Source organism: Notamacropus eugenii, chromosome 1 (assembly GCF_028372415.1).
Source record: "Notamacropus eugenii isolate mMacEug1 chromosome 1, mMacEug1.pri_v2, whole genome shotgun sequence".
Classification (NCBI taxonomy): Eukaryota; Metazoa; Chordata; class Mammalia; order Diprotodontia; family Macropodidae; genus Notamacropus; species Notamacropus eugenii.
The window spans coordinates 282,327,093-282,341,310 of NC_092872.1; the positions used below are offsets into that span (position 1 = coordinate 282,327,093).

General features: G+C 44.0%; 1 protein-coding gene across 6 annotated transcripts in view; it reads left to right on the top strand.

Moving 5' to 3' along the window:
• Positions 1–14,218, top strand: part of FANK1 (fibronectin type III and ankyrin repeat domains 1) — an 86,132-nt gene that overhangs the window by 49,847 nt on the left and 22,067 nt on the right. For 3 of the 6 annotated variants that reach the window (XR_011971651.1, XR_011971652.1, XM_072629037.1), the window contains exons 1-3: positions 5,281–5,821; positions 6,375–6,552; positions 13,413–13,537. Coding sequence is in view for 4 of the 6 variants with exons in the window: in XM_072629037.1 (XP_072485138.1) it covers positions 5,674–5,821; positions 6,375–6,552; positions 13,413–13,537 (451 nt within the window). In the remaining 2 variants the exon portion in view is untranslated. Of the gene's footprint in view, positions 1–5,238; positions 5,822–6,374; positions 6,553–13,412; positions 13,538–14,218 lie in introns of those variants that run through there. The other 3 variants (XM_072629040.1, XM_072629038.1, XM_072629041.1) reach the window with 3 other exon arrangements.

Consider the following 14,218-nt stretch of genomic DNA (forward strand, 5'->3'; position numbering starts at 1 on the left):
GGTGAGAAGCTGTAGAATTCAGATGAAATGTGTTATCATATGTAACTAAGACAAGTTTGTATAACTTGTCAAGTTTAATCTTAAAGAGATGACACTGTTTTCTGTGCAAAAGTATTTTATTTTTTAAATAACTGAAATCTATTTTTAAAAATAATTTACTCTGTATCATAATTTTAAAAAGATTTTCCCTTATCTACAGGTGTAAAATCAGAAAAAATGATTTTTTGAAAAAAATTATGTAGCTTTCTATATTTAGATAATTTATATTATTTGGAATTTATGATGGTTCATGATGTAATATACTGGTCTAAATCCATTTTCCACCAAATTGTTTTTCACTTTTACCAGTATGTTTAACCAAATAAGAACACCTTTGCCAGCATTTTATCTTGTAAACAACAGCAATACTATTGCTATTACTCTCATAGAACAATTACCATAATCTTCCTTGATTGAGCTCAGGTAAAAACTTTATGTTTCACCCAGCACTCCATCTTCTATCTGCCTGGCTTTGCACCGGGTATTTATTAGTCAACTAGAATTTATTAAGTGACGACTATGTGACAGGGACGCCAGGCAGCTCAGTGGTGCAGTGGTTAGAGTTACCCGATCTGGAGTCAGGAAGACTCATCTTCCTGATGTCAAACACAACCTCAGATACTTACTAGGTGTGTGACCCTGGGCAAGTCACTTAACCCTGTTTGCCTTAGTTTCCTCATCTGAACTGGAAAAAAACAGCAAACTACTTTAGAATCTTTGCCAAGATCACCCCAGATGAGATCATGAAGAGTCAGACATGGCTCAACAATTTGGCAGGTGCTATGCTAAACTCTGGGCATAGGCAAAAGACAGTCCCTGACCTCAAGGAACTCATAGTCTTACTAGGGAGACAACATCCAAACACTTGTCTCTCTGAGATAATCTCAGAGAGAAGGCATTAGAATTAAGGAGGATTGGGAAAGGCTTGCATGAAAAGAAGCTGGTAAAGTGATTTCTTAGTAATTCATCAACATCTGTGAATATTTGCACCTCTTCATACCCAGTTTTGCAGAGAAGCTAGAGTTTCGGTTCCCTCGTTCTCTGCCTTGATATAACTGTTCTTTTTTCATGATGCTATGAGTAGGAAAATTTTTATTTTTCTTCTGACTCAACTTGCATTTTCATTGTACCAGACCTGCAACCATACAGACAACTAGAGATTTTCCCAGTGCTCCCTCTTCTGGGAATCTCTGTTTCCTGGGATTTCTTTGCCTCTTTTCTTTCTCAAGCGTCTGTGGTAAAGGTTTAGACTGATGTAGAATTGTTTTACCCTTTTCTTTCCAAAAAGCCTTCCCTTGCAGCAAAGACTAAAAAAGCAAAGCAAAGCAAAGCTGTTTGGTGATGGCAACCCATCAGTTCAATCAAAGATGCGAGATGTATTTTCTGAATTCTTTTAGAGTCAGTCTTGGTCATCCCAATTATCGCATTCAGCTCCACCTGACTGTTTTGTGTGTTTACATGGTTATCGTCATTGTATGTATTGTTTTCACCCAGTTATTTTTCATTCCAAATCATTTCATAGAAATGTACCTTTGAATTCTTTATATGCATTACTTTTTAAGGCACAGTAGCACTCTATTACATTCATGTACCACTAATCATTTGGACATTTGCCAATCAATAGGCACATACTTTGTTTCTAGTTCTTTACTACTACCGCAAAAAATACTTCAGTGAATATTTGGGGTTCTATAGAACTTTTTCCCCTTTTGCCTCTTGGGGCTTCATGCTTAGCAGTGGGAACTCCAGTTCAAAGGAAAGGGATATTTTAGTCACTTTTTCTAAAAGTCACAATTCCATATTCCTTTTCTCTAACAGTACATCAGTATGCCTGTCTTCCCACAGCCCTTCCAACATTGATTTCCCATCTTTGCCAATATTCTGGATGTAAGGCTAAATCTCTGAGTTGTTTTGGTTTGTGTTTTTCTTATTAGTGATTTGGAGAAATCTCCTGTGGTTGTTAGTAGTTTGCAATTCTTCTGAGAATACTTAGTTCATATTTTCTGATCATTTATCTGTTGGGAAATTTCTGTTTTTCTTGAGACACTTGCATTAATTCACTATATATCTTGGATGTCAGACCATTGCCAGATTTGATAAAAAATATTTTCCTCAGTCACTGTTCCCTTCTTATCTTAGCTGCATTGGTTCTATTCATACAAAACTTTTCCATTTTATATAATCACAATTTTATCTTTTTAAGTTTTATCTTTTGTGGTCTAACCTATTCCTTGTTTATTTTAGATCTTTCCCCCCCAAAGTCATGAGTGCAAAAGGTCCCTGTTCTTTGCTATTTTTTTACATACCTTTTACATTCAGGTTGGCTACCATTTTGAGTTTACTGTGCTATGTAGAGCAAAGTATTAGTCTAAATATAATTTCTACTCAACTCCTTTCCAGTTTTCCCAATAGTTCTTGTTCTTACCCAGGTAATTTATCTTTTCAGATTTATAGAAAATTGGATTATTTAATATGATTGTTTCTGATTCTTATTTATTTGATCAGTTCAGTGATTGATTTTTCTGTTTCGTAATGAATAACATCATTTTGAGGATTACTGCTTTACAATACAACGTGAGACCTGGGAGTGCTATTTCCCCTTTATTCCTACTCTGGACCTTTTGTTCCTTTAAATGAATTTTATTGTTTTCTCTCTAACTCTAAACTCCTTTGGGAGTTTGATTTCTCTCTAGCTCTAAATTTGTAAATTAATTTAGGAAGTGTCATTTTTATTACATTGATGTGGCTCAACCTCCAGCAATGACTAATCATCCAATTACTTGCAATTATTCATTTCTTTGAAGAATATTCTGTTAAGTGTTTGTCTTAAAGTCTTGAGCATGCATTGGTAGATTGCATTTTAAAGTGATTCAGAGGGGTATCCCCACTGTTATTCCCTCTTGGATTTTGTTATTGGTGTATGGGGAGGAGGAGGATCATTTGTTGCCATAGAATTGCCAGCATGAATACATTCCCCTAAAAGCAATTTTTGAATATCTGGAAATATTAGTGCCAGTAAGCAGCTACAAAGCCCAGGGAATGCTTAGGTGTCTTTGCACTCTAATGCCTAGTGCCCTTCCCACTAGCTCACCATGTTTTGTCACAGGATGGGAATGTAGGATGGCTGGTCCTAACTCAGGGAGGGCTCCCATTAAACAACTCATCCATTGCACCAAGCATTCAATCATTGAGCCAGGAGTGGTTTTAAATCTGAAGCATTGCTTTAAAGAGTGAGTGGGAATACATCATCTTTCAAGATGTCAAACCCTTTCTGGGCTCTGTACCAGGTCTGCAGGGTTCAAAGAATTGCCAGGAAACTTTTTTTTTCTTTTTGCTACTTTGCAGGGAGCTAGAGATGGGCGGGGTGCCAGACCCAGGGGAGAGACACCATTTGTGGCTGGTGCCAAGCACACCAATTGGGGTCTCTGGCTACTTCTTTCTCTATTAGCATATCTTACTAAGGGATCTTAAAGGACAGAGCTAAGCCATGAGGTGCTGAGAATACTGCTGTTTAGTTCCAGTCACAGTCACACTGACCTCTAAGTTGAGGTCAGGGCTTATACTTTTGGAATTGAACCATTAATGCAGAAATTCTTCTCTTGATTCTGATGCAGGTTCCAGGTATGACTCTGGGCCAGATATCCCAGAGAAGGAAATACTGTTTCCCTGTTGTGGGCAATAAATAATGTTTTGTGAGGTGCTTGAAAGTGTGCTCAACAGTGATGTGATGAGACTGGATGCTGGGGTCCCATATATTAGTCCTGGAGAACAATGGATGTGCAGGAAGAAAACTGCAACCTGGTGGGAATCACCATCATTTGGATATCATGAAAACAACATGAAACAAAGGTTCTGTTAATCTCCTTCTCCTTCCCATTGCATGTGTATCCAGTGGGAAGACAGAATATAATGGGCAGGGAGGAAGGGGGAGAATAAGCATTTATACAGCACCTACTACATGCCTGGTGGAGAATAAGCATTTATACAACACCTACTACATGCCTGGTGGAGAATAAGCATTTACACAGCACCTACTACATGCCTGGTGGAGAATAAGCATTTACACAGCACCTACTGCATGCCTGGTGGAGAATAAGCATTTATACAGCACCTACTGCATGCCTGGTGGAGACTAAGCATTTATACAGTCCCTACTGCATGCCTGGTGGAGACTAAGCATTTATACAGCACCTACTGCATGCCTGGTGGAGACTAAGCATTTATATAGCACCTACTACATGCCAGGTAGAGACTAAGCATTTATACAGCACCTACTACATGGCTGATGAAGAATAAGCATTTATACAGCACCTACTACATGCCAGGGATTTTGCTGTGCATTTTGTAATATGTCATTTGATCCTCACAACAGCCTTGCTGGGTAGATAATGCTATTATCTCCATTGATTGCATAGTTGAAGAAACTGAAGCAAATAGGGTTAAATGACATTCTCAGGGTCACCTAGTTAGTATCTAAGGTCACATTTGAACTCAGATCCTCCTGATTCCAGGCCCAATGGGTTAATTGAGGGTTGAGAGTGGGAATGAGGGGTGAAGCCATTTTAGGGTACCTCTGCTTTTCCTCTGTGGAACTAACATGGTGATGTTCTATGGAATCCGGGGTAGGAATTGGGGACAGTGCTCTCACATGGGGGCATTTGCTCCAGGGAAGCACAGAAGTTTTCCTCTTGGCACAACGATCCATCAGTATTCAAGAGCTCAGCTCTTTGAATGACAGTGAGAAAGATCACAGTGTTGGACCTCCAGGAGCCTATAGTCTAGTTGGGGGTGAACCAAACAAATCCCTCTGACATCAGTGGAGAGTCATGACGTGGATTAGAAGAGTCGGGGGACGAGAGTGGTGAGGGGCTTCTCATCAGCAGTAGGGCAGGAGCTGTGGCCGACCCCGAGAAGCAAGAAAGTGCGCTGGATAGACTTCATGGAACCTGTCTTCAAATGTCAGCGCAGGGCTTGTGCTGCGCTCCTGTCGGCCTCACTCTCCACATCTGTAAACGCAGGGGTATGGCCTTAATGGCCTCTCCAGGTGATCCGGTGACTCCTGCGGAAGGGAGAGAGCGGCTGTGAAGCGCAAGAGGGAGGGTCTGTGGACAACGCCTCTGGGCAGCGCTGGGGCGGGAGGACAGGGGATAATGAGGACGTGCTTTTTCTTTGTGCCGTCTGCCCCAGGGGGGAGGGGCTTCCCTCTCGCTGACCTGCAAGTGGACACTGGCTAGTCACTGATGGGGGACGACGTAAAGAAGGCTGCTGATGACTGACAGGTTGGGTTAAATGGTCTTGGGAGTCCATCCCAACTGAAATTCCCTCTCCCTCCCTTCCTACTTCTCTCCTTCCCTTCCTTCTTCCCTCTCTCCTTTCCTTTTTTCTTCCTTCCTCCTTTTCTCCCTTCTTTCCCTTCTTCTTTCCTTCCTTTTACACATTCCTTCTTCCATCCTTTCTTTCCTTCCTTCCTTTCTTCCTTCTTTCCCTCCTTTTCCTCCTTCCTTCTTTCCTTTCCTCTCTGCCCTCCCTCCCATCCTTTCTTCCATCACTTTCCATTCATTCTCTCTTTCCTAATAGAAGTCTTCCCTTATAGCAGATAAGTAGAGCTGAGCAAATCAGAGCCACCTCTTAGTCATGTCTAGACACGTGTCCAATTTGACATCTTTCACTGATGGAGTACTGCTTTGCCGCGAGGCCGGAAGCATGCAGCCCAGAGGGCATTCTGTCTGGGAAGTTGAAGACAACATTGACCCATCAGTAGCACATGCTTCTGAAATGGCTGGTCAGTATGGTCACAAGAAGGTGCCAAACAATGCACATGCCTTCCTCCCTTCCAGGCTTTTGCCTTCCGTACCCAGGGTCAGCCATTCTGTCCACAGCTTTTCTGCAGCCCACGCTAATAGCCTAATGTAGGGATAACGCTGGCACTCGGGCCTCCCTGGCTCTGTCCCCATGGCCTCTGCAGGGGCCGCCTTGAGCGTGATATGCCAGTGAATGATGCGGCCGTATCGTATGCCCCATGACATCCCTGCTCAGTCCGCAGGGTGGTGGGAGTTTGGAAGCTGAGGCTCTGCACTGATTACTGGCCAGGAATCCCTCTTTCCCTGAACTGCTGTGAATAGTCATTCTCCTTGTTCCCATGGAGTGCATTCGCCTTGAGGACAGGGCACTGTTTTGGTTGTTTCTGCCATCTGTAGCACTGAGCATAGTAGCATTTGGCACATAGTAGCTGCTCAAGAAATACTTGTTAAATTGAGTAAGTTGAATAGAATTTCTATGTCATAGAAGCAACATGTTGAAATACAGTATTTTTTTTATTTTTTTTTATTTTTTAGCAATCTCTCCTGGCTCAAAACCTCACCCACCAGTGGTGGGCAAAGTGACTCATCACAGCATTGAATTATACTGGGATTTGGACAAGAAAATTCAAAGAAAAGGACCCCAGGAACAGTGGTTAAGGTTTTCTATTGAAGAGGAGGACCCCAAAATGCACACTTATGGTATCATTTATACGTAGGTGCAATGCTGAACGGTTTGAAGTTTTGTATAGGCTTCCACGCCACGTAGAGTGATCTGTAGCCTTCATGAAGGTCAGACATTCATTTCTGAGTCAAAGAAATCCCAGGGTTGCTGAATTAAGGTGCTTTTGATCTGTCATTTTTAGAAGAAAGTACTGTAAGTAGTTTCCAAATTAAAACCTGGTTACCATATTTCTTGAGAGGCAGTGTGGATGGGGAGTTCTCTTTGGAGTCAGAAGACCTAGATTCAAATCCTGCCCCTGTCATAGACTGGTTAGGTGATCCTGAGCAAGTTACCTAAACTCTTAATCGTCCAGGTAAATTGTTAGGATGGAGGTTCTTACCATGGGATCTTTGGAACCCCTGAAGGGTCTGAAGAGTTATCTTGGGGGTCTGTGATCCTGGCTTCCTTTATCCTCTGTATGTTTTGCATGGGAGAACATGATTCTGAGAAGGGGTCTGTCTATGGGTTCACCAGATCAACTGTTTGTGGGGTCCAGGCCATACAAATGGTTCAGAACCCTTGCTCTAAAACTGGCAGAGAAGGTGCTAAAGGGAGAAGGAACTCCTTTCTCTGATGAAACATGAAATTGGGGTCAGAATAAAGTCCTTAGGCTATTCAGGGCCACATGTGGCCCTCTAGGTCAGTCCTCAACTGCAGTCCTGTGGATTCAGTTAAAGGGTTGCCCTTGAGGATCTAGAAGGAACCTGTGGCCTTGAGGCCACATCTAGATTCTCAAGTACAGCCCTTTGACTGAATCCTTAGGACTATGAAGATTGAGCTAGAGGATCACATGTTGCCTGGAGGCCACAGGTTCCCCATCATAATGAACAAATGTTTAGACAAATTCCTAGGTTGGTCTAAGATTTGGGTTCAGGCTCTCTTCTTATGTGCCTCTGAATTCTCTCATAGATTTTGTTAAGTAGCATGATCACCTGACCCAGCCTGAATTGTTATTTATTCTTTTAGAAAATACTTGAAACTCTCACAGCCTGAAGACCCAGAGAAGGGGTGTCAACTGAAGGGCCTTGGGATCAGAATCTAGCCTATGAGCCAGTGCATCTGAATTTTCATTTTAACACCGATAAATTCGTCTGGATCTGTTTTTGGCTAAATTTCTGTATCCTAGGAAAAATATAGATGGCATGCAGATATGCTACAGTCCTTTGTACTCTGTGGAAGGTCAGTTCATATTTGTTAGTCAAGATTTAGAAGGCAGATGGGAGCCTTCTGACATCTGTAGTCACTGCAGGGAGATTGCTTTGTAAGGTAAGGCATTCCTAGCTGTGGTTTTTTTTTTTTTTTTTTTTTTTTTTTTACCAGACTTAGAGTTTCTTTGGTATAGGGAACGCCTGTTCAGGAAACTCACAGATTGGCAACAGGTGGGGAACTGCCTAGTGAACCGAGATCAAAGGCAGGTTCTCCTGATAGGCCTACTGTATACCAGGGAATCTTGGCTCTTGAAGCCCCAGACTGGACATTGTAAGAGGGCTCACCCATCAGGCAGCTCCATCTGTGACATGGACCATGTGATGAATTTTGCCAAGTAATGCTTACCTGAAAACAGACCTGTGGGAGAATTATCAAGGGTTAGATGTGAGAGCAGAAGCAGAGTTCAGGATAGGTCATCCCCCTGTGAAGTAGCAAAAAAACCTCATGATAAGAAGAGAATTTGAAAAATGATTGACTGTATCACATGATATTTGCCTCAGATATTGTTAGGGATGGGGAAGGGCTGTCACTTCCTCTGCTCTTCCTGTTCCCCATACCCTGGACTCTGGCTGGGGGGAGAGGGTTTGTGTGACTATTAGCATCCTCCATCTATCTGCCTCTTCTCTCATTTCCTCCCACGTCTGCTGTGCGCCCAGGGCTGAGCAGCAGCATCTACTGATTGGGCAGGCCTCGTCTTTCCTCCTAGACCTGGGGGGCTGGGAGAGATGAGCCAAAAATGCTTCAAAGAGGCCCCCTCATTCTCATCTTTTCCAGGCTGGGTTGAATTGTCTGGTCAGCTCCGTGGAAGATGAGACAGCTAGGCCACTAGGTGGCAGGATGTGGCTGCATTAATCTTGACCTCTAGCTCTGTCAAACTCGCCTTTCCCATGGGTGTCTCTATGTTAGAGGGGCCAGTGATGACGACTGGCTGCCCAAAGATGTTGGGCTGAGGCGACTGGGGACGTTGGAATCTCAGTGGATCAAACCTGTTCTCCTCGTGACTCACCTGTCTGCTCTTGGGAGGGCTCTTGGTTTGTTCACACTTGACTAGCTTCTGCTCCTTTGCTTCTGCTCTCCCTCCCCTAGACCCTACCCTGTGCGTCCAGTCAGTTACCCCATCCTATGGATGCTTTCTTCCACTGGCATCTTTCACTGTCTTCCCTCCATTGGCCTCCCACTCCCTCTGCCCCAGTTAGGGCCTTAGCACTTCAGACCTCCCTTGTTATATTAATTTCCTAACTGTTCTTGTGGCCTCTGGTACCATCTTGCCAGCTGCTGCAGGCAGATGGATCATCCTCAAACACTCTTTGATCATTTCCCTTCTCTGCTGGCATTAAAGACCTTTCACAGTATGGTCCAAACTAACATTTCCACCCTTATTTCAAGCCACATGAACCCTCTGTTCTAGCCAAAATGTCCTCCTATATGTTCTTTGAAAATGCCCCATCCTACAACTATGAGATCACTCCCCAAACTGCCCCCAGGAATTGAGATCCTCCTAATCTTCCAGGGCTGATTAGAGCCCACCTCTGCTTCCTGACCAAATATGCAGGTTTCCCATTTGCACTCACAGCTCTTCCTTCACAAGTGACATTTTACCACCTATGGTCTTGGACATTCATCTGTCTTACCCCTCACATTCATCTCATTTCTCCACTAAGCCTGAGCTCTCAGAGCCAGAGGAAAACGTCTTGTCCCCTTATGTCGGCCTCAGTTCTCAGAGCAGAAGACATACAAGGACTTGAGAACATGTTGGATTCCTCGATGGAGGCTGCTTGAACAGACTTTAACACTTTCCTCCCTGGTTGTGGCTTCCTGTTCCCTCTGTGATAAATAAGAGAGCTCTCTCTTCCATGCTAGTTTTTTTTTTAGTTTGTTTGACAAATGCCCCCCAGCTTATCTCCTTTGCCCCTGCATAAAGTAAATCACCAGGCTCCTAAGGAACCCCTCTGTCTCTGGGGACCTTGTGCATCTCTTATTAAGCTGGTAAGCACCAAGGCTGCCTCCTTCTATGGGGGGGCCACCATGGGAGGGGAGGGTTGTTCAGTGACCAGGAACCACCGGCAAAGACTAAGGTGCTGATATCGGATTTGTTCCGCTGTATCCTTCTGAACCCAGGCACTATGGATCTTACAGAAGGTATTTCGCATTTGTAATTGGATCCAAAGGCGTCTGAGGTCTGGTATTGAATGCCAGTGAAGTTTGGGCACCATTGTCTCTATGTTTGATAGATTTCTGTAGATTGCCAACAGTGGATTCTGTAGGGTGTCCTGACCTCAGGAAATGAGAAATTTCCTACTGTCTTTTCAAAAATCTATAAACCACCATAGATAATGTAGAAACTGTAGGTGCAATGCCCATCCAGTCCAGTAAGTCAATAAACACAAGGCAGCTGGTGGGCCAGTGGCTAGAGATGGGCCCAGGGTCAAGAAGATTTGAGTTCAGATTCAGCCTCAGACATTTCGCTAGCCTTGTGACCCTGGGCAAGTCACTTAACTCCTTCTTGCCATAGTTTCCTTAAATATAAATGGGGGGGATGGTAATAATAGCAGCTGCCTCTCTGGGTTGTTGCGGAATCAACTGAGATAAAATTTGTAAATAGGCGAGGTGCCAGGCACATAGTCAGTGCTTCATAAATGTTCATTCTCTTCCCATTCCCTTTCAGCATCTCTTCTATTGAGAAAGTTCTCCCCAGTCAATGGGGGAGACAAGATGCAGAATACTAGGTACAAACGAGCTATATCCAGGATAGTAAATGATGACCAGAGGGAAGGCACTAGGACTAAAGGAGGCTGGGAAAGATTTCCTACAGAAGAGGAGATCTTAGCTGGGACTTGATGGAGGCCAGAGTGGCCAGAAGCTGAAGATGAGGAAGGAGATTGGGGGTGGCTGGGGAAGGTGCTCAGAGGCAGGAGGAGGGACCGCTCAGGCACACAGAAACTCGCAGTGTGTAGAAAGGTAAACTTTCTTTTGGCATTGTGCATTTGGTATTCTGATATATGTCCAGGACCTAGATTTAGTCAATCTTTATTTTCTTGATTCTTTGGTTCAAAATTTTCCCATAATACGAATTCTTATCACCAAGTCTCTAATTTTTCCTTTTGGATAGGCACAGGCAATAGATAGGACTTCAGAGGTCATTTAGGCCCACCCCACCCCCATTTTATAGATGGGAAAACTGAGGTCCAAAGAGGTTGCCCCTTAGAGTCCTTGAAGCACAAGTTGTGAATCCTAGAGTGTGGTCCTGGTTCCTCTTGAGGGTCTGCTGGGGAAGAAAGAAATCAAAGCTTGCAGTGGTATGTCCAGAAAAGGGACCTCTCAAGGGATGATTCCAAAGGTCCTTACTGAGATTGGCAACAGGAAAGAAAAGTTTCTGGAAATAACACAAGTGAGCTTTGAGCTATGAGGAAAGAAGACTTAGGGCCAGGAACTGAAAAGGAGTCTGTTGGGGCTGAGAAGGTTGGGGTGGCCTTGAAGGTTATGGCTTCTGAGAACCCTGAGGTCATGAGTGCTGGTGCTGGCTCAGGGATTGAGAGGACAAGGGCCTCTTGTTTTCTGAGCCTGGAGCACAAGATGCTGGGGAGAGAACCCCTCCATCAGTTCACCTTGATTCTCTCTCTGATCATGGAGTCACCTCAAGGTGATGAGCCCACCACTCTGGATTCTCTCTCAGGGCACGTGTGCTGGCCCAGTCAGGTCTGAGTCTAGAAGTCTCAGAGCCCCCTTTCAGTGGACATTCTCCTGTGAATGTTGGGGCAGGAAGGCCAAGTTCTTCTGAGTGGACATGTCCTTCCTTCTTTCCCCATGACGTCTTGGCAGTTCTCATGGCTTTTTTAATTCCTCCATCATGCCCAGCAAACTTTGGCACTTTACTGTTGAATGGATGATTGGTTGTGACTTTCAATTTGATTCATATCAACAAATATTACCAAGTGCCTACTATCTGCCCAGCAGTGTACTTGGTCCTGGGGCTATAGAGACAAAAAAATGAAGCAGTTCTTGCCTCAAGGCCTCAATTACATTCAATGGAGAGGAAACTATATGTTGTCATTCAGTTGGGTCCTACTCTCTGTGACCCCGAATGGGGTTTTCTTGGCAAAGATACTAGAGTGGTTCGTTGTTTCCTTGATCAGTGGATTAGGCCAACAGTGACTTGTCCAGGATCACATACCTAGTGAGTGTCTGAAGCCAAATTTGAACTCAGGTCTTCCTGTCTCCAGGCCTAGTGCTTTATCCACTGAGCCACCTAGCTGCCTCCAATGCTGTAAACAGGTCAGTAAAGATAATCTGAAGGATATTATTTGTAAAAAGATGGACCCTTTTTGCAGGTAGGAGCTTGGGATTTCTGAAAGCAAGGACCTGGGCCTCAAACCATCCTGCTCAGTCTCTTTGCCTTCCTTCAGGCTGTTTTCTATCAGTGGTGCTTATCAGACAGACATGCACTAAGGATGAACCCATGCTCACCATGTGGCATATCCTGGGCAGTGGCAGGCTTCATCACTTGGTTTTTCCTGTGTGACACAACTTGTCACTGTGATTATGGATCTTAGTGAGGAGGCTTTGCTGGTCCTGGGACTGGTGGCCTTCAGCAGAGCATCTTACCTGTCAGCAGGAGCTCCTAGGAGGCTCCCCCATCTGTCTCAAGGATCCCCCTTCCATGGTCATCTTCCTGGACCCAGGCAGGTCTCTGTGAGCACACACATGACTCCCTGCTTTTACTAATCTCTTGTGGCTTTAATAATCAACAGGTTGTCCAGCCAAGTGATGTCTGGCATTATATCGGTCATGGAATCTTATGTGATTCCAACATAGGCATGGGAGATACCTTGTTGGAAGAGAGGCCTTAAGGGGTGCTGGCTGAGATGAAGCATGTGCCATCTTGTAGGCATATAATGCCTCTAAACCACAACCACAGTCACTTGTGTGACTATAAAGATGGAACCTGCTGTTGGGGATTGTACATGAAAGCCTGTCTGTTCTCTTCTCATGCGGGGTGGGAGGCACAGAGAATACTGAGCTGGACGTGCAGTCAGGAAGACCAAATCTGGCCTCAGACATGTCCTAGGTGTGTGACCGTGGGAACGTCATTTCACTTCTGTCTGCCTCAATTTTCTCATCTATACAATGGAGGTAATGATGGTGCCTTCCTCCCAGTGTTGTCATTAGGATGGAACAAAATAACACAAGTAAAGTGCACTGCAAATCTTAAAGCTCTAGATAAAATACTGTTATTAGTAACAATATGTGTGGATTATTTTCACAAAGATTTCCCAGAGAGAAGGGGGTTCAGTTTTGACCTCTGTATGTAGCAGGTACTCAACAGATGATCTTCTTTCCAGTTTTCCGGATGTTGACCCTATTTTATTCTTAGAAAACAAAACAATCCTAGACCTTAGGAATTGGAAGGGATCCTTACTTAGATAAGAAGTAGCCCAAAATGTAGTCATTTTACAGATGAAGAAACTGCAGTTCAAAGAGTGCCACTAGAGGTAAATAGTTGTATGTTGTGGGGAAAAAAATCCAAGGCATGATACAAATGTGCAAGATTGAAAATGATCAGGTCCTGGCTCAATAATAACTTCTCAGCAAATGATAATTCGGTTATAAAATGTTATTCAACATGTGTTATTTCTTCTCTCCAGGGGCTATGCGACAAAGCATGTTGTGGAAGGTCTGGAGCCCAGAACATTGTATAAATTTCGATTAAAGGTCACCAACCCCTCTGGAGAATATTACTATAGTCCAGTTGTTTCAGTGTCTACGACCAGTGAGTATGAACTTTTTCTGCCCTCTACAACTCTTGAAGATGAATGTGGGTGAAACTGGTTTACAAGTCAAATGATTCCATTAGAAAATGGGTCATCACTGCTTCCTGGTGAGGCTTTGAGATAGCTGAAAGAAGTGGAGAGTCTCTCCTCTCTAAGAAGGAGACTATCAGTTTATGTGTGTGGGACAGGATGGGCTTTCCCTACTTGGCAGGAGGATGTGGCATCTTGGAGGCCTTGGGCAGTGTCTGGGGGGATGCCAGCCTCACCTCTGCCTTGGAGACAAGGCTGACATTTCTCACTGCCCACTCCTCTTTTGATGGGTTTTTGAGCTTGGTCTTTGCCTTTTCTCATGATGCTGGAAATTTCTGCCAGCCACAACAGGCTTGCTTGTTTCTTCCATCAGAATCAAAGCAGGATCTCCATTAAGCTGATGCCCTGGAGGGAAAGGTTGGGAGCAGGGGTTCAGGCTAATAGCAACACACAGGAGATGGTTCTGAATGGAAAATACTGAATTGTGCAGCAACTGTATCTTTTGTGACCTGGCATTAACAAAACACCTAAGGCCTTATAAAATGCTGTATAAACCCTCCAAGAGACTTATAGAAGAGTCACTGATCAGTATTGGTGGAGGGGAGTCATCACAATGGGATTACCTTCCACCAGTGAAATCCCAGATCTGG